Here is a 19,304-nt window from a genome sequence, read left to right as displayed (position 1 = left end):
TTCATTTCCCAACCAGGGATTGAATCCATGTCCTCTGTATTACAGAGAAGTCCCCACTTAATATATAAATATTTTTTATTTAAAAAAGTAAGTAGGACAATATGTATTCAGAGCCTGCAAATTTCATATAATATATAAAAATATAATGTACATATGTGTGTGTGCGTGTGTATATAATATATATATATATATGTAAATACATTTTGTTTGGTGTATGTGTTAATCGATTTTACAGTTGCCAAAAAAACACATTTTTTGCTATAGTATTTGGAAAAATAATTGACCTAATTCTATGAAGAATTATCTAGCTTATATCTGTGCTTCTTACTTAATTTCTTTTAACTGAAGTATAATTATTTTACAATGTTTTGTTAGTATCAAGTGTACAGCAAAGTGATTCAGTCATATGCATACACATGCTGGCACACACACATATATTATTTTTTGGATACTTTTCCATTATGGGTTATTATAGGATAATGAGTATAGTTCCTTGTACTATACTTTAGGTCCTTATTGTTTACCTATTTTATATATAGTAGTATACATATCCAAATCTCCTAATTTATCTCCCCCACCCTATCCTTCCACTGCTACCCCCTACTGTTGCCTTTGATAACCATAAGTTTATTTTCTATGTCTGTGAGCCTATTTCTTTTTTTGTGAACAAGTTCATTTGTATCAGTTTTTAGATTCCACATGTAAGTAATATTAATATACTTGTCTCTGTCTGACTTACTTCACTTAGTATGATAATCTCTAGGCCCATCCATGTTGCTGCAGATGGTATTATTTCATTCTTTTTAATGGCTGAGTTCAGTTCAGTTCAGTTCAGTTCAGTCACTCAGTCGTGTCCAACTTTTTGTGACCCCATGAATTGCAGCACGCCAGGCCTCCCTGTCCATCACCAACTCCCTGAGTTCACTCAGACTCATGTCCATCGAGTCAGTGATGCCATCCAGCCATCTCATCCTCTGTCGTCCCCTTCTCCTCCTGCCCCCAATCCCTCCCAGCATCAGTCTTTTCCAATGAGTCAACACTTCTCATGAGGTGGCCAAAGTACTGGAGTTTCAGCTTTAGCATCATTCCTTCCAAAGAAATCCCAGGGCTGATCTCCTTCAGAATGGACTGGTTGGATCTCCATGCAGTCCAAGGGACTCTCAAGAGTCTTCTCCAACACCACAGTTCAAAAGCATCAATTCTTCAGCGCTCAGCCTTCTTCACAGTCCAACTCTCACATCCATACGTGACCACTGGAAAAACCATAGCCTTGACTAGACAGACCTTTGTTGGCAAAGTAATGTCTCTGCTCTTGAATATGCTATCTAGGTTGGTCATAACTTTCCTTCCAAGGAGTAAGCGTCTTTTAATTTCATGGCTGCAGTCAGCATCTGCAGGGATTTTGGAGCCCCCCAAAATAAAGTCCGACACTGTTTCCACTGTTTCCCCATCTTTCCCATGAAGTGATGGGACCGGATGCCATGATCTTAGTTTTCCAAATGTTGAGCTTTAAGCCAACTTTTTCACTCTCCTCTTTCACTTTCATCAAGAGGCTTTGTAGTTCCTCTTCACTTTCTGCCATAAGGGTGGTATCATCTGCATATCTGAGGTTATTGATATTTCTCCCGGCAATCTTGATTCCAGCTTCTCTTCCAGTCCAGCGTTTCTCATGATGTATTCTGCATAAAAGTTAAATAAGCAGGGTGACAATATACAGCCTTGACGTACTCCTTTTCCTATTTGGAACCAGTCTGTTGTTCCATGTCCAGTTCTAACTGTTGCTTCCTGATCTGCATACAGATTTCTCAAGAGGCAGATCAGGTGGTCTGGTATTCCCATCTCTTTCAGAATTTCGCACAGTTTATTGTGATCCACACAGTCAAAGGCTTTGGCATAGTCAATAAAGCAGAAATAGACGTTTTTCTGGAACTCTCCCATTATAAATATTCAATATATACACCTCTTCTCTATTTTATTTATTTTTGGCTGTGCTGGGTCTTTTTTGCTACACGTGGGCTTTTCTCAAGTTGCAGTGAGTAGGGGCCAGTCCTCGTTGCAGTGCATAGCTTTCTGATTGTGGTAGCTTCTCCTCTTGTGGAGCACCAGCTCTACGATGGGCTCAATAGTTGTGTCTCCCAGGATCTAGAGCACAAGCTAAATGGTTGTGGCTCACAGGCTGAGTTGCTCTGTGGCCTGTGGGATCTTCTTGGACCAGGGATCCAGCCCATGTCTCCTGCACTGGCAGACAGATTCTTTACCACTGAGCCACCAGGGAAGATCCTACCATATCTTCTTTATCCATTTATCTGTTGATGGACATTTAGGTCACTTCCACATCTTGCTTATTGTAAATAGTGCTGCTGTGAAAACTGGTGTGCATATACATTTTCAAATTAGAGTTTTCTCTAATATATGTCCAGGAGTGGGCTTGCTGGATCATATGGTAGCTTTTTTTTTAGCTTTTTAAGGAAACTCCATGGCAGCTGTGCCAGTTATAGTCCCACCAACAGTGTATGCTGCTGCTGCTGCTGCTAAGTCGCTTCAGTCATGTCTGACTCTCTGCGACCCCATAGACGGCAGCCCACTAGGCTGTCCTGTCCCTGGGATTCTCCAGGCAAGAACACTGGAGTGGGTTGCGATTTCCTTCTCCAATGCAGGAAAGTGAAAAGTAAAAGTGAAGTATCTCAGTCGTGTCCAACTCTTCGCAACACCATGGACTGCAGCCTACCAGGCTCCTCCATCCGTGGGATTTCCAGGCAAGAGAACTGGAGTGGGGTGCCATCGCCTTCTCCGAACAGTGTATGAGGGTTCCCTTTTCTCCATACCCTCTCCAGTATTTGTTATTAGTAGACTTTCTGATGATGGCCATTCTGACTGGTATGAGGTGATAATTCATTGTAGTTTTAATTCTTATTTCTCTAATAATTAAGAATGTTGAGAATCTTTTCATGTGCCTGTTGGCCATCTGTATGTCTTCTTTGGAGAAATATCTATTTAGGTCTTCTGCCTATCTTTTGATTGGATTTTTTTTTAGTACATATATTAAGGTGTATGAGCTGTGTGTACATTTTGAAAATTAAGCCTTTATTGGTAGCATTATCTGCAAATTTTTTTCCCATCATTCTCAGGCTGTGGGCTGAGGAAGTCTTTAGGCAGCCTTTCTGCTGATGGGTGGGGCTGCGTTCCCATCCAGTTTGTCCTTTGGCCTGAGGCACCCTGCCACTGGAGCCTAAGGCTATTGAATGGGGCCAGGTCTTGGTGCCAAAACATCAGCCTCCTGGAAAGCTCACACAGATGAATGTTCCCCAGTATATCCACCACCATTCCCCAGGAGGTCCTGCGAGACCAGCAGGTAGGTCTGGCCCAGGCTTCCATTAAATTGCTGCTTTTGCCCTGAGTCCTGGTGCGCATGAGATTTTGTGTGTGCTCTTTAAGAGCCTCTGTTTCCCCCAATCCTGGGGAGCTTCTGCAGTCAAGCCCTACTGACCTTCAAAGCCAAATGCTCTGGAGGGCTCCTCTTCCTGGTGTGGATGGAACTCTCACTTCTGTGGGAGAACCTCTGTGATATGATTATTCTCCGGTTTGTGGGTTGTTTACTTGAGGGGTATGGGATTTGATTATATTGGGAATTCACCACTAGGCTGGTTGTGGTTCCGTCTGTACGTGTTTAACTGTAGGAAGTGTTTTCTGGTAGGTTTCAGTCTTTTTCAAGGATTGTTCTGTAGATTGTTGTGATTTTGGTGTGCTCATTAAGCTCCTTCTAATTTGCCATCTTGGCTGCTCTCATATGCTTCTTAATTTTTGAAAAATGGTAATGCCCTCATTTTGGAGAAACCTCCTATATCAAAGACTATAAATCAACATTAATGATTCTGAAAGCTAAAGGTTATATTTTATTAAAGATTATCAATGATTACAAGTATCAGTTTAGCTTAGAGCTACCCAATAGAAATGCAACCTAAGCCACATTGGAAATTTAAAAATTTCCAGTACTCACAGTAAAACAAGTAAAAAGAAACAAATGAAATGACCTGTTTTTACTTATTATATCCAATATGACATTGTTTCAGCATGAAATAAGAACTGACTTATTTTATATTTTTTGGCCCACACTAAGTTCTTTGAAATACATTGTGTATTTATACTTACGAAACTACTCAACTTGGACTAAACAGGTTTCAAAGGCCCAATGGCCATTTGTGACTAGTGACTATGCACATCTAGGCCATCTCTTAATATTTGAAAGGAAATAGGTCCAGCAGAAATTAAGATATCACTTTGTTCTGTTGTTTTTCTTTGTCCATTATGAATTATGACCTTTAAAGTTTTATTTATTTATATGCATGCCTAAATGTTATAAAATGACACAGTTAAAGGCAATCTCCCTCTCAGTGCTGTTTTCCAGCCTCTCCATTCCTTTTCCTGGAAGCAAAGTATTTAAACCAGAGCTCATTTTATTTTTATTCTTGTAAATGTACAGGTTGTGGCATTCTTATACATACTGTCCTGCAGCTTTCTTTATTTCATTTAATTACTTGGAAATACTTTATCTGAAAATGTAGGTTGTTTCCAAACTTTTGCTAATGCAAAACGTTGTGCATACATCATTTAACACATATATATAAGCATGTTTGTTAGAAAAATTTTTTAAACTGAAGAATCAAAGGAAGTTTTTACGAAATTCTGTAGCTATTGCTAAATCCCCTCTATGTTGTTTGTACTAGTTTTGACTCATTTTTTCTATTTGATGGTTGATTTTTTTTTCTTCTGTCAATTTGTATGAGTCTTACAAGAAAAGTATTATGTAACTTTTACCTTTGCCTAGGGGTTTGTGTTTGCATGCATACATTTTACTGAACTTCCTCATCTTTCATGGCTTTAGATTTTGTGTCACAAAGAACTTTTCCAGTCATTAGATTATGCTTTTAAGTTTTGTAAGACTGTTTTTAAATTTTTTGGTGATTTGTTTTCCATATTCAGATGTTAAATCTATCTAGAATGCATTTTGGTATAAGGTATAAGGAATTAATCCAACTTCATCATTTTTTCAGAATACTATCCTATCGATCTAACATTACCTCATGCCATATTTCTATGCGTGTTTGAATCTATTTCTTTATATTCTATTCCATTGGTCTTATAAACACCCTATTATCTATTGATGTGCAAGTACAAGCTGTTTTAAGTAGAGCTTTTGTTGCTTTTTAATATCTTTCAATTTGGCTACTGCCCTGCTCAGGCTGCATTACCATTCTCTTTCACATTATTCCTGGATATCCAATTTGTTTATTTTTTCCACATCAACTTTAGAGTCTGGCTTCTTAATTCCTCAAAACATTCTGCTAGTATTTTTATGAAAATGTATTAAATGAATTGGTTGATTTGACCGCTGTGTAAGAAGATATATTACCTTTCTACTTGTTTTGTGTTTGTGTTTGTAGATCCCTCAGTCTCGTTTTAATGTTTTATTCAGATAGGTCCTTCACATATCTTTTTAAGTGTATTCTTCGTGTTTAAAAAAAGTTTACAGTTTTTTATTTCACCAAAGCTTCTGACTAGTTGTTGCTGTTAGGTACCAAGGTGGTTGGTTTTTTTCTCTAGCTCCTTTACTATCCTTTGGAACAGTTTTTCAGTTGATTCTCTTGGTTGGCCAGTGTACAATCTTATTCGCTGCAAATGGTAACTTTAGTGTTGCTTTCTAATATTTATTTCTTCCTCTGTTTCATTTGTCCTGGTTAGTAAGCAGTGGCTATTTTAATAGACCTTTTTTTTATAGCCCAAAGGGAAAATAGTCTTGATTTCTTTTTCTGCTTACATCCTTAAAATAAATTTAATGAGAAAAACTGTGGGAAAATAAAGCATGACTCCATAATAAATGGGGCAGCATTCACTTTATATAATGGATTATATTTTTATTTTTAGTGCCCATTTCATCCTATTATTTGGACTTTGAAATGTCCATCAATATTGGTCTCAAAAATGTTTGAATGAATGACTGAATAAAGAAATAAACTCAAGATGAATAAAGTTTTATCAGTCTAAGTGAAACTGATTAGATGTTTACTCTATAGTAAGCACAAAAATAAACAGAGTAGGATATTTTTAAAGAATTCACAGCCCAGTAATAGAGACCAAGCAAGACACAATTGCATGTGATGTGTTCAGCAGTAGACTATATATAAGGTAAAGAAGGAGAATAGAAATGGGAGTGATTAATTCTTCTGGAAAATCAGGAGGGAATCCCTAGAGAAGGTGATCTGAGACAGTTTTAGCTGGATACAGAAGTCACTGGGCATGATAAAGGGACTAGGAAGGCATTCTAGGAGATAAAACAACAGTGTGGAGGTCTGAAAGAGCTTACAGTGTTTGGGTATTTATAAACAGTTGTTATGGTTGGAGTATAATCTGTGGGAGCAAGTAGGAGGACAGAAGAATGGAAACTTGCATATGAAAAACCATGTCTATTAGGCAGGAATTCGCAGAAGGAGGAGCCAGCCGGATCCTATAGAGGAAAATACAGAATCACTGAGAAAGGCCATATAAATTATACTTTCACCCCTATACCCCATCCCCTGGAGTGTTAACACTGCAGGGACCGTGCCTTGTCTTCCAGGTGTGTTTGGGTAAAGAGTTTGAGAACTGCTGATGCAGGCAATAAGAGTTACTAAAGTGTGCTGGCTTCCCTGGTAGCTCAGTTGGTAAAGAATCTGCCTGTAATACAGGAGACCCAGGTTCGATCCCTGGGTTGGGAAGATCTCCTGAAGAAGGAAATGGCAACCCACTCCAGCATTCTTGCCTGGGCAATCCCATGGACAGAGGAGCCTGGTGGGCTATAGTCCATGGAGTTGCAGGACTCAGACACAACTTAGAAACCAAACCACCACCAAAGTGTGTGCAGAAGGGTATGACACCAGATTTGCATTTTAGAACATTCCCTTTGATAGCAGTTTGAAGGATCCTTGCAGGACTGGGAAGAGGACAAGCTGGGTTCGAGAGAAAAATCTTTTAAAAAACTACTGCAGTAGATAGTGAAGCAAGATAACGTAGATCTGGCCACTAAATTGCAGTGAAGATAATTCAAGGAATACACAGGAAATGGAATTGATAGAACTTAGCAAGCGATTGGATATGTAAGGTGCTAGAGAAGAAAGAAAGGAGGTAGTCTTCCTCTGTTGTTCTTAGCATTTTGACAAGAAAAATTATTTGGCAAGGAAGTTGATAATATTTACTAATACAGTATGAACTTCTCACATTAGCTGGTGATTTTGATCTTTGTTTTTTGTGAACATAAATATTTGAAGGTTGCTGGGAAGACAAGAATAAGCATATCCTGAGTAGCTTTTGACTGTCACTTTGAGACATGAAAAGGAGTATCACAGTTGGCTGTGTCTAGGAATAGCAATATTATTAAGGCCACAGTTTTTCTGTAAGGTGTACTGTTAGTGTTAGATATATATTAATGTACTTTATTTTTTTGTTTCTGTGCTCTTTAGAATTCATTCAGAGGGCAGCCTTTTGGATGGCCCCGAAGCAAGCCTGATGGAACAGGACAGAACCAACCATGTTGAGGGCAACAGACTAAGTCCATTCTTGATACCATCTCCGTCTCCCATTTGCCAGACAGAACCTCTGGCGAGAAAGCTCCAGAATGGAAGCCCATTAACCGAGAGACCTTATCTGGAAGTGAATGGAGACAGCAAGTGGCCGTCTTTGAAAAGTTATTATGGAATACCCCACATGAAAGGAAGCCAAAAGAGTCGCGTGAGTCCAGATTTCATACAGGAAGGCAGAGGGTATTCCAGATGTCTGCAGAATGGCGGGATAAAACGCACAGTTAGCGAACCTTCTCTCTCTGGGCTCCATCAGAACAAGAAACTGAAACCAGACCAAAAGGCTAATGGAGAAAGAAAGAGCTTCGGGGAAAGCCGAGAAGGAAATCCAGACAAAGGCAGCAGTCAACCAAATGTCTCCGATGTGAGTGGTAGGAGGGAATCTGTGAGCTCTGTGGCCCAAGAAAATGAAGTGAAAGATTTCACCAGTTTTCCAACACACAATTGCGGTGGGTCTGAAAACCCAGAGCTTCAGATTCTGAACAAACAGGAGGGGAAAAGTGCTAACTACCACAACAAGAACATTGTATTACTTCTTAAAAACAAGGCAGTGCTCATGCCTAATGGTGCTACAGTTTCTGCCTCTTCCATGGAAAACACACACGGTGAACTCCTGGAAAAAACACTGTCTCAATATTATCCAGATTGTGTTTCCATCGCGGTGCAGAAAACCACATCTCACATACATGCCATTAACAGTCAGGCTACTAATGAGTTGTCCTGTGAGGTCACTCACCCAGCGCATACCTCAGGGCAGATCAATTTCCCACAGACCTCGAACTCTGAGCTGCCTCCAGAGCCAGCCGCAGCGGCGACTGAGAGCTGTGAGGCGGATGGTGCCAGTAAACCAGCTGCAACGCTAGGGGCCTGCCCCTTTCAGAAACCAGAGCAGCAGAATTCCGCTTTTGAGATACGCCCATCTCTGGCAGAAAACAGTAACATCCAAGCAACTGCAAAGCTAGGCTCTGGCGAAGAATTCTGCTTGGGTCCCAGCGGCAATTTGCAGTCTCCCAGCGGCAGCTCTGAACGGTATTTAAAGCAAAATGAAATGAATGGTGCTTGCTTCAAGCAAAGCTCAGTGTTCACTAAGGATTCCTTTTCTGCCACTACCACACCACCACCATCGCAATTGCTTCTTTCTCCCCCTCCTCCTCTTCCGCAGGTTCCTCAGCTTCCTTCTCAAGGAAACGGCACTCTGAATGATGGGGTTTTGGAAGAACTCCATCACTACCCCAACCAAAGTGACCCAACTCTTTTAAGGGAAGTGAAAATAGAGGGTCAACATGAGGCACCACCACCCCAGAGTCCTACTCCCTCCGCCCATGTATCCAACCCCTCTCTGATGCTTCCAGTAAGGCCTCAGAATAATTGTGTTAACAAGAATGACAGTCGGACTCCAGGGACAATGACTATTCCATTGGGTTCTGAGAAAACCAGACAACTTTCAGAACATCTCAAGCCTAACCCACCGATTCTTCGTAGCGGTGGAGATCCACAGGATCACTGCCAGCATTTGATGGGACACAAACAGCAAGAGATTCTCAAGAGTCAAGACAAGGAACAAACACGTGACCTCATGCTCCCAACACAGTGCTATCTGAAACCAGGATGGATTGAATTGAAGGCCCCTCACTATCGTCAAGCAGAATCCCATCTAAAATGTAATGAGACAACCCTGCGGTCAATTCTTCAGTATCAGTCCAACCCCTCCAATCAAATGACCTCCAAACAATACACTGGAAATTCCAACACGCCCGGGGGGCTCCCAGGGCAGGCTTATATCCAGAAAATAATGCAGCCGGAGCAGAGGCCACCAAGGTACCAAGTTGAGATGAATCAAGGGCAGTCTCAAGGTACAGTGGACCAGCATCTCCAGTTCCAAAACCCCTCACTCCAGGCGCACTTCTCCAAAGTGGAGCCTTCACCGGACACTCACAGGCAGCCACTGTGTGCCCCGAGATGGCATTTCCAACAAAGACCAGATCCCCAGACTGAGAAACTCATGCCCCCAACATTAAGACAGCACTTGAATCAACAGACTTCAGAGACTGAACCCTTCTCAAATTCACACCTTTTGCAGCATAAGCCTCATAAGCAGGCAGCACAAACACAACTACCCCAGAATTCACATCTCTCTCAAAACCAGCAACAGCAGCAAAAATTACAGCTGAAGAATAAAGAACAAATGCCCCAGACCTTTTCTCATCTCCAGGGCAACAGTGATGAGCCAAGAGAAGGAACATTCTTCAGCCAGGTTAAAGTAGAAGAATGCTTTCCTGGTGAAGATCAATATTCAAAATCAAGTGAGTTCCAGACTCATAATCCCCAAATGGGACTGGAGCAAGTACAGAATATAAACAGTATAAATTCCCCCTATGGTCAGATCTTGAAGTCAAATGCAAACAAAGTACAGATTTCTGGTTCAAACCATATACAACTGGTTCCAGACAATAAAGAACAGACTGTAAATTCTGAACTGTTTGCAGGCAACAAGACCCCAAATGTGCATCACATGCAATATTTTCCAAATAATGTGACCCCTAAGCAAGATATTCTTCACAGGTGCTTTCAACAACAGGAACAAAAGCCTCAACAGGCTTCAGTTCTGCAGGGATATAAAAGTAGGAACCAAGACGTGTCTGGTCAACAAGCTGCACAACTCGCTCAGCAAAGGTACTTGATGCAAAACCAAGCAAATGCGTTCCCTGTGCCCGATCAGACAGGAACTCATGTTCAGACCCCACCTCAGAAGGACATTCAAAAGCATGCTGCTCTGAGGTGGCGCCTCTTACAGAAGCAAGAACAGCAGCAAACACAACTCCAAGCCGAGTCTTGCCATAGTCAGATGCAAAGGCCGATTAAGGTCGAGCCTGGATCCAAACCCCATGCCTGTATGCGGCCCCTGTCAGCACAGCCAGAAAATAAAATGTGGAAAAAGATACCCAAGCAAGAGATTCCACCTCCCAGCTGTGACAGTGTGCAGCAGCGGAGCATCCTTGAGACCATGGAGCAGCATCTGAAGCAATTTCAGGTCAAATCATTATTTGACCATAAGGCTCTTAATCTCAAATCACAGAAGCAAGTAAAAGTTGAAATGTCAGGGCCAGTCACGGTTTTAACTAGACAAACCACTGCCGCAGAACTTGAGAGCCACACCCCAGTTTTAGAGCAGCAAGCAACACCTTCCTCAGAAAAGACACCAACCAAAAGAACAGCTGGTTCTGTTCTCAATAATTTTTTAGAGTCACCTTCCAAATTACTAGATACTCCTATAAAAAATTTATTGGATACACCTGTCAAGACTCAGTATGATTTCCCATCATGCAGATGTGTAGGTAAGTGCCAGAAATATACTGAGACACATGGTATTTATCCAGAATTAGCAAATTTGTCTTCAGATATGGGATTTTTCTTTCATTTTTAAAAAATCTTGAGTCTGGCAGCAATTTGTGAAGGCTCATAAAAACCTGAAGCTTACATTTCTTGTCTTTAAATTACAGATGCTTGTGCTGTGCAAGAGAGAACTTCATTTACACTCAAATTAAAAAAAAAAAAAAATTAAAATGATTGTGCATGCTCATTTGTCCCTACCTTCAAACCCTTTAAAATATAAACGTATCTGTTTTAGACTAATCAATTTATTTGACTCTTTGTGTATCAACTCCTGGCGAGATACCCAAGCTGTAAAATCATCTCATTAAAATGGCAAAGTAACTGCCATATGCAAATTGATGTAGGAGCTTTTAATATTTTTTTTAATTCAAGGTTGAATGTATTAGTAGTCTTACAAGGTTAACTTCCAGTTAAGGGGGAAATGATCATCCTTCTGCCTCAGTGAGTTGGGGGAAATTATAATGCTGAAGTTCTAAATACTCATAAAGTTGCCCTTTCTCTGTGTATTCATTTAAAACATTGTGTGATTTATATTTATTTTGATAATATTTTCTCTTTAAAATTTCATCTATTTGATAGAAAATATGGTATTTCCCTTTTTTTTTTTTTTTTAAAAAAAAGCTTATTTTTGTTAAAATTCAAGATGCGTGATAGGTGTGTTGTTGGATACAGTAGAAGACATTTGTAAAAACCAGTGTTAAACTACTGTGGCTAATAGTCCACCCACTCCATGTTATCCTTCTCACAATGGGACACCCCACATTTGATAGGAGGATGGAGGGAGGACCATACTGCCCCTTGGCGTGTGGTTAATATTATTGCCTCATGGGGCTAACATGCCACACATGTCATAGACAGCACTGGGTAAGTTATCCTCATCTCCACGCCCCGCTCCCGTCACACTAACCCTTTTTTCCCTCACTTGTCATCTTTGATGGTATGCAAGAGCCTCTTCCTTTTATCTGACCCTCTCTTCAAGTTTTCTCTCATCATAAGTTGTTCTAAAGTACATACCAACATGGATCTGGATTCAGTGTTCTTATTTTCAAAACAGAGTGATTGAATGTTGTGGGGAAAGAAGAGGAGAAAAAGGTTTCTTGACAATAAACTGAACAAGATCCTGGGGGTGAGATAGGACAGGAGATTTTAATTTTAATCTTTTAACATACAAATAGCAGGCAGGCTTCTAGTAAGCTGTAATTTTTTTGTTCAGTTTAAAAAATTGGATTGTAGTTGATATTACATATAATATATTCTAATTCCCTCACTGTTTTCTTTGTTTAGTTCCACTTACTTGGTTTAAAATAGCTCCTTATCCCATATCTGAAATGTATTTAATATATTTTTATCCGACAGGCAGAATGTACATATACTTAATTATTTGGCACATTTTTTAATAGATTAGTCCATCAATTCATTTTAAAGGAAAAAAAAAAATGTTTAAAGTCACATTTAGGGCCCTTACTGTACAGTTGGGGGATAAGCTTTGTGGATGTAGCCTTTATATTTAGTATAATTGAGGTCTAAAATAATAATCTTCTATTATCTCAACAGAGCAAATTATTGAAAAAGATGAAGGTCCTTTTTATACCCATCTAGGAGCAGGTCCTAATGTGGCAGCTATTAGAGAAATCATGGAAGAAAGGTAATTAACACAAAGGCACAGGGCAGATGAACGGTTATCCTTTTGTATATGTCAGAATTTTTCCAGCTTTCACATACAAAGCAGTAAACAATTGTAAACTGAGTAATTATTAGTAGGCTTAGCTATTCCAGGGTTGCCAACGCTACACACTGTGCTATTCACCAGAGAGTCACAATATTTGACAGGACTAATAGTCTGCAAGCTGGCACAGGCTGCCCACTTTGAGATGGATGCCAGAAAACCCAGGCATGGACAAGAACCAGCCAGCCAGCCAGCCTGCCAGGCATAAGGGTGCTGGCGCGGGCTGCACAGAGAGGCCCCGCTCTGGTTTTCCCACTTGATGATAAACTGTCAGAAAGAGGGGAAAGGTGGTATAAGAAAGGAACCATTGAGTTCAGTTCACCTCGAGTTGTAAACGAGTAGCGATCTCTAAGGAAGTTGTCCACTGGTATGAGCAGAGAGCAAGGATGATGTACTGAACAGAAATAGAACAGATTCTATTTATAGCTACATTTATGTTTAACTGTTAGTCATGAGTATGCAAGTATTCACCTGAGTCTACATGGTTACTCCTGCACGTAGAAGACTGAGATAATCAGCGGGGGGAGAGACGTTCATATAGGTGTCAACAGCGCTGAGCTGCTGTTATGCTGGGGTGCCTTTTCTTAAGAGGTAGGCAGTTTTATCATTAAAATACATTAGGAAGCATTCTGGGCAGCAAGGATATATTCTGTATCATTGTTGCCCCAATTCTAAATTATTTATTTCTAAGTTAGCATATAGAAATTCACTAAATAATCATCTCGTAGCCTGGCAAAAATTGTGAATTTTCCTAAGTGCCCTTTTTTATTAGCAAGTAGTAAGTAGTGTCTTGGTCATAAAGGAAAGTATAATCTGTTCTAGAATTATTCCATAGTTTCAAAATTGCTGGATACTACTTATTTGAAAGCCTTTTAAACAATGTGAGAGAGAGTCTTAGAGGAATAGATTCTAACTAAAATCTATTAAGATTCCCCAAGTTTTAAAATAGTTAAATTCAGCAAAGGACAAATCAAATAGTACATATCTTGGAAGACTAAATTTAACAAACTTGGAAAAGTTTTGTGCTTTGTGAAATTATGTATAAAAATAAGCATCCCCATTATTTTTACCCAACATATAATTTCAAAATAGTTCATTACAATTATCAATATATTTTGCTACTAAAAAGATACAAGGCTTAAGTCTATTATCCAGTTTCCTTGGCTTAGTTCTGTTTTTAATAAATTATTCATTTCTCAGGATGTGATCATAGAATAAAATTATGCTCAAATGTTCAGTATTTTGGTTGCCTCTTAGATTCATTTGCTAATTTTATGTGTGTGTGTGTTTCTGTGGATTTCTTTAAGGTTTGGACAGAAGGGTAAAGCTATTAGGATTGAAAGAGTCATCTATACTGGTAAAGAAGGCAAAAGTTCTCAGGGATGTCCTATTGCCAAATGGGTAAGTGTGACTTGACAAGGCCTTTGATCCTCAGTCTTGGGCGTTTTGATTCATTCATCTAACCCTGAGAATTGGGTTGCCCAGATCAGACAGTCGTTTATGCCAGTTGAAAGGAATATTGCTTATATTTATCATTGTGTCATCTCTTAAGAAAAAGGCAGTTTAAAACCATGTACAAACTGTACTTAATTGAAAGAACTTAATGGCGAGGAGGAGGTCTGTTCAGGTGCCTACTAGAAGTACAATTCTTCCCAGCGTGTGAGGTCCTTAATCCTTTAAAAACCTGCGGTTAATCTTTATCTTGTCATTTGTGAAGGCCTGGAACTTTAAAGTCTTGCCCGTGTAGCTCTGGCTTTAATGCAGGGAGCACTGCCTGCAGTGTCCTGGGGAGGGGCTGTTGCCTGCATTTGCATGACCCCAGGGTAAGCCCCGGTGTCTAGATGGGCAACAAAAGGCAGGTGGCATGTGCTGATAGATGTCAACCTAATTGTGACCAGATGTGAGAAAATATACAGACATCAATCAATGCTCTTCTCTGCTGCAAGTGACCCTTGTTTTGTTTTGGTTGGGGTGGGGGTGTTGGGGTGGAATGGTGACCCGAACAGGTGGTTCGCAGAAGCTGCAGCGAGGAGAAGCTACTGTGCTTGGTGCGGGAGCGAGCTGGCCACACGTGTGAGGCTGCGGTGATCGTGATTCTCATCCTGGTGTGGGAAGGCATCCCAGTCTCTCTGGCCGACAAGCTGTACTCGGAGCTCACCGAGACGCTAAGGAAGTACGGCATGCTCACCAACCGGCGCTGCGCCCTGAACGAAGAGTAAGTGCCTCCGGGGGCCTCTCCTCCTCCGCTGCTAGAAAAGCCTGACCGTTGGCTTGAGGCTAAAGAGTCGAACTTGCGTTTTCATGTTTATAAAATAGGGCTCAAAATGCCCACTTCACAAACCTGCGATAGGATCTTGTATTTGCTAACATGAATACTTTGAGGAAGGTGCACTCACTAATGTTTTGTACCTTTGGACACTGTAGCTATGAGTTAGAAGCAGCTTGATGGAAGTCTGTGTATATCCACAAACTGGACCATACTATAAACTTGAAACTATTTGTTTGTCCGCTCACTCTTTGTGTGTGCCTGGCCATCATGTTAGTAAGTATTGATACCACTTCTGTGTTGCAGTATTTGAGACAGTAAGCTTGGTAAGAAACTTTAGGGTTTCCAGATCAAGGATTTTACTATATCTGTAGCAGACAAAAATACAAGGCTTACAGAGGTCCTGTAGGAACAAACTGGTTTTGACTTCATTGCAATCTAGTTCATTACTCCCACTGTAATAATCAAAATTGCCTCTATTTTTACTGCTGCTAAATAATCAACACATTAGCTATGGATGGGCATTATTTTCTAGGAATATAAAATTTTGAAATAGGAAAACAAGGGTATACAGTTAAATATATTTAATGCAACCAAGAATTTATGGTTTGTGTTTTTTTATTTTTTAATCTACTTGCAGGAAATTTAAATCTTCACTTTGAGAAAGTGTACTTTTTAATATTCCTTCTGCTATGGTATTCTTATATATCATTAAAAAAATACAGGAAAATTCACAGTGCTGCACTGAAATCCTATGTAACTATTTTAGTCACAGTTTAATTTTGCACTTCTTCTTTTAGTCTCCTTTCTCCTGTGTCCACCAAATTACAAAATAGTTTACTGAGCTTATGGAAGTATTGTCTGTTCATTGCAATAACCCACTGCTAACCAAATTTGTAATTTCATTGACTATTACTCTAACTGGTATGGTTTAAGTATATGTTAACATAGGTTCTCCTCCTGGGACATTGGGGGCAGGTAGATGGGGTTCTAAATCAACTATAAATAATGTATCAAAGTTACTGTTTCAATATGAAAATGTGGCTTGGTTTTCTATGATAGTTATGATCCAAAAATTTCATGGTGTGTACCTTATGGCCATAAACGCACTTTCACAAATAATAGATTGGAGGATCCAAGTTGTTGATTCATAAGACATGACTCAAACTTATGGTTGACTGCTTTGAAGTGAAGTGAAACTCACTCAGTCGTGTCCAACTCTTTGGGACCACATGTCCATGAAATTCTCCAGGCCAGAGAGAATTGGAGACACAATGGTATTTATAGGAATCAAAGAAAACAACAACTGGAACGGGTTGCCTCACTTCTCCAGGGGATCTTCCCAACATAGGGATCGAACCTAGGTCTCCCACATTGCAGGCGAGTTCTTTACCAGTTGAGCCACAAGGGAAGCCCAAGAATACTAGAGTATATCCCTTCTCCAGTAGATCTTCCCAACCCAGGAATCAAACCGGGGTCTCCTGCATTGCTTTGCTGCTGCTGCTGCTGCTAAGTCACATCAGTCGTGGCTGACTCTGTGTGACCCCAGAGACGGCAGCCCACCAGGCTCCCCCGTCCCTGGGATTCTCCAGGCAAGAACACTGGAGTGGGTTGCCATTTCCTTCTCCAATGCATGAAAGTGAAAAGCGAAAGTGAAGTCGCTCAGTCATGCCTGACTCTTAGCGACCGCATGGACTGCAGCCTACCAGGCTCCTCCATCCATGGGATTTTCCAGGCAAGAGTACTGGAGTGGGGTGCCATTGCATTGCTTTAGGTGTAAAGTAATATTCTATTTATCCTAACATCTCATGTTTCATCTTTCAAAAAAAAATGTATTTAGGTGCCTTTAATCAGAAAGAAAATGAACATTAAGACATCTCGAGCTGGTGTTGGTGGTCACATTTTTCTCAGGAATTCAGAGACACTGCCTTGTGTTTATAAAGCAGACCTCCTCTTAGACTTGGTGGCTGGAACTTCTAAACCACCAGAGCTTGTGAAAATGACAGTTCTGTGTACATTTCTTAAAGTTTCTTGCAAACTATATTTCACATCCTTTGAAATTGATTTAATTGGTATAATATCTGTTATTTTTCCCATGAAGGCTTTTCTTTGATTCCTATAAATGCCATTGTGTCTGAAACAGAATTTATTTCTATATGTCAGATTTTATGTTAAAACTTTGCTAAATTACATTATTTGAAAATGACAAATGTTGATGGGGCTGGGATCTAAGAAAACATTGTAATTTGTTTCACTGGTCTAAATAGGAGGCGAGTCCAAAAGTATTAAAAGATGTGCTGCAAATATTAAGACATTTTAAAGGCCAGTCTGTATACTTTCACTTAACTTGGTCTGGAATTTCAAAGTAAAGATGAGGAGTTATTTAGATGGTATTTTGGCTTTGGGCTAGTCACAGCAGTCCCCCCCAAAAAACAAAAAATATACTTGAAGTACATGATTCAAATAGACACTTAACCAATGGCATACCATGTATCACTCAGATACAGCTTATGAAGTTTCTCCTACCCTATAAAATAAATTTTATTTCATATCTGGCAAAAGTTAAAATTATTATTATTATTTGCCAAGTATGAAGAATATTTATTTTCATGGTATGAGATTTTATTTTTATTGCAGCTTGTTTATTGTTTCTCTATCCTTAGGCCTTGAAAAACTCCTGGTAACAGGGTCAGAGGGCTTCCCTGGTGGCTCAGCGGGAAAAGAATCTGCCTGCAATGCAGGAGATGTGGGCTTGATCCCTGGGTCGGGAAGATCCCCTGGAGGAGGAAATGGCAACTCACTCCAGTATTCTTGCCTGGAGAATCCTATGGACAGAGGAGCGTGGTAGGCTATAGTCCATGGGGTCACAAAGAGTCAGACACGACTGAAGTAACTAAACAACAATGGAGGATAATCTCAAATTGGGGTTGCTGACTCATTTTAATGTTCAGAGCTGTGTGCCCCTCATCAATGAATTGTTATAAATCCCAGTGCCCACGTGTACCATAACCACCCACTGTGAGTCCAGAAACGAACTCTGAGAGCACTTCCAGTGGGAAAGTCAGAATGAATTTTTACATTTCCTTTGAGCCAAGCCATTTGTTTCCCCTTTAAAGGTTTCCCTTTGACATGTCCATTTTATAAGGACTAAGCCTAAACAGTATTTTTTTGGCAAGTGGGAGTTGTGGGAGTGTTATCTGTCATTATAAGAAAGTCAAAGCCAGAACTGTCTCTGCCATGCTGGGTGATATTAAGCTTTTAAAGAAACTGTATATTATAAAAATTTTCCAGTATACATAAATGGAGAGCACAGGATAATGAATCCCCAGGAACTCATCACACAGCCTCAATATTTATCAACATTTTGCCAATACTATTACATATATCCTCCCCACCGCACTTGCATATCATCTCAGCTACATTCACTCTGATGTATAGCGCTAACAGATAAGGACTTTTTTTTTTTTAACAAAACCTAGTCACAGTGGCATTATCCTTCATGTCAAAATTGAGTGATTCTTTAATATCATTTAATGTTCAGACCACATTTAAAATTCCCTAATTGGATCCTGTTTCCAGTATACACAGAGAGTAAAAACATACTGGGAAAAATAAAGTCTGTATCTTGCATTGGACTGAGACTTTTCAGTAGGTCCTAGTTCAAGCCTATCGTCTAGCATAATTATTGATAGAACTTCCTTTTATTCTCAAAAGTGTCCCAGTTTGTAAGATAAAGTATATGATTCACAAGCCTCTTGTGAATAGTTTCCCCTCTTTTTAATGAATTTGTTAGACTGTATGATTTTGATTTGCTTTGTAAAATTTCCCACACTCTGGATTTGACTGTGCACACTTGCTTAACTTGTTCCTCTGCCACTAATATCGTCTATACACTGGTAGTTAGAGACTTAAATATGTATGTATGCATGTATATTAGCAAAATGCTTCATAAGTGGTCATGAAATAATCTTACTTCTTTAGACCCATCATGAGGGACATAATATCTGCTTTGTTCCATTTATAGTGATATTATCAGTGTTCAGTTCAGAAGTTATTAGCTTGATCCACCCATCATAAAGTTTCCTAGAAAAGTTTTATTTAACAGCTTAGCAGATCCATCAGCGATTATTACTTGTTTCTATCAGTTTGCAAATTGAAAGGTTTCTTATTTTTTAATGTTGTACAAATTTATTTGTTGTATACATTTATTTTGCTAGTTTTCTATTCTTGCCTAAGTTTGAATAGCTGATCTAGTTTTTAGCTTAGATTTCTTTTCTAAATTTCTAAAAGAAATTTAGTTTAAATTTAT

At 39.7% G+C, this 19,304-nt stretch overlaps 1 protein-coding gene across 5 annotated transcripts in view; it reads left to right on the top strand.

The window, feature by feature from the left end:
- Positions 1–19,304, top strand: part of TET2 (tet methylcytosine dioxygenase 2) — a 143,353-nt gene that overhangs the window by 90,586 nt on the left and 33,463 nt on the right. For 4 of the 5 annotated variants that reach the window (XM_005207682.5, XM_010805937.4, XM_059887714.1 and 1 more), the window contains 4 exons: positions 7,494–10,945; positions 12,558–12,648; positions 14,037–14,130; positions 14,736–14,944. In XM_005207682.5, coding sequence (XP_005207739.1) covers positions 7,540–10,945; positions 12,558–12,648; positions 14,037–14,130; positions 14,736–14,944 — 3,800 coding nt within the window. In that variant the 5' untranslated portion in view covers positions 7,494–7,539. The remainder of the gene's footprint in view (positions 1–7,493; positions 10,946–12,557; positions 12,649–14,036; positions 14,131–14,735; positions 14,945–19,304) is intronic. The other variant, XM_059887717.1, reaches the window with a different exon arrangement.

The sequence above is a fragment of the Bos taurus genome, chromosome 6 (genome assembly GCF_002263795.3).
Source record: "Bos taurus isolate L1 Dominette 01449 registration number 42190680 breed Hereford chromosome 6, ARS-UCD2.0, whole genome shotgun sequence".
NCBI classification, from domain to species: domain Eukaryota; kingdom Metazoa; phylum Chordata; class Mammalia; order Artiodactyla; family Bovidae; genus Bos; species Bos taurus.
This window is presented reverse-complemented; position numbering and strand designations above follow the sequence as displayed.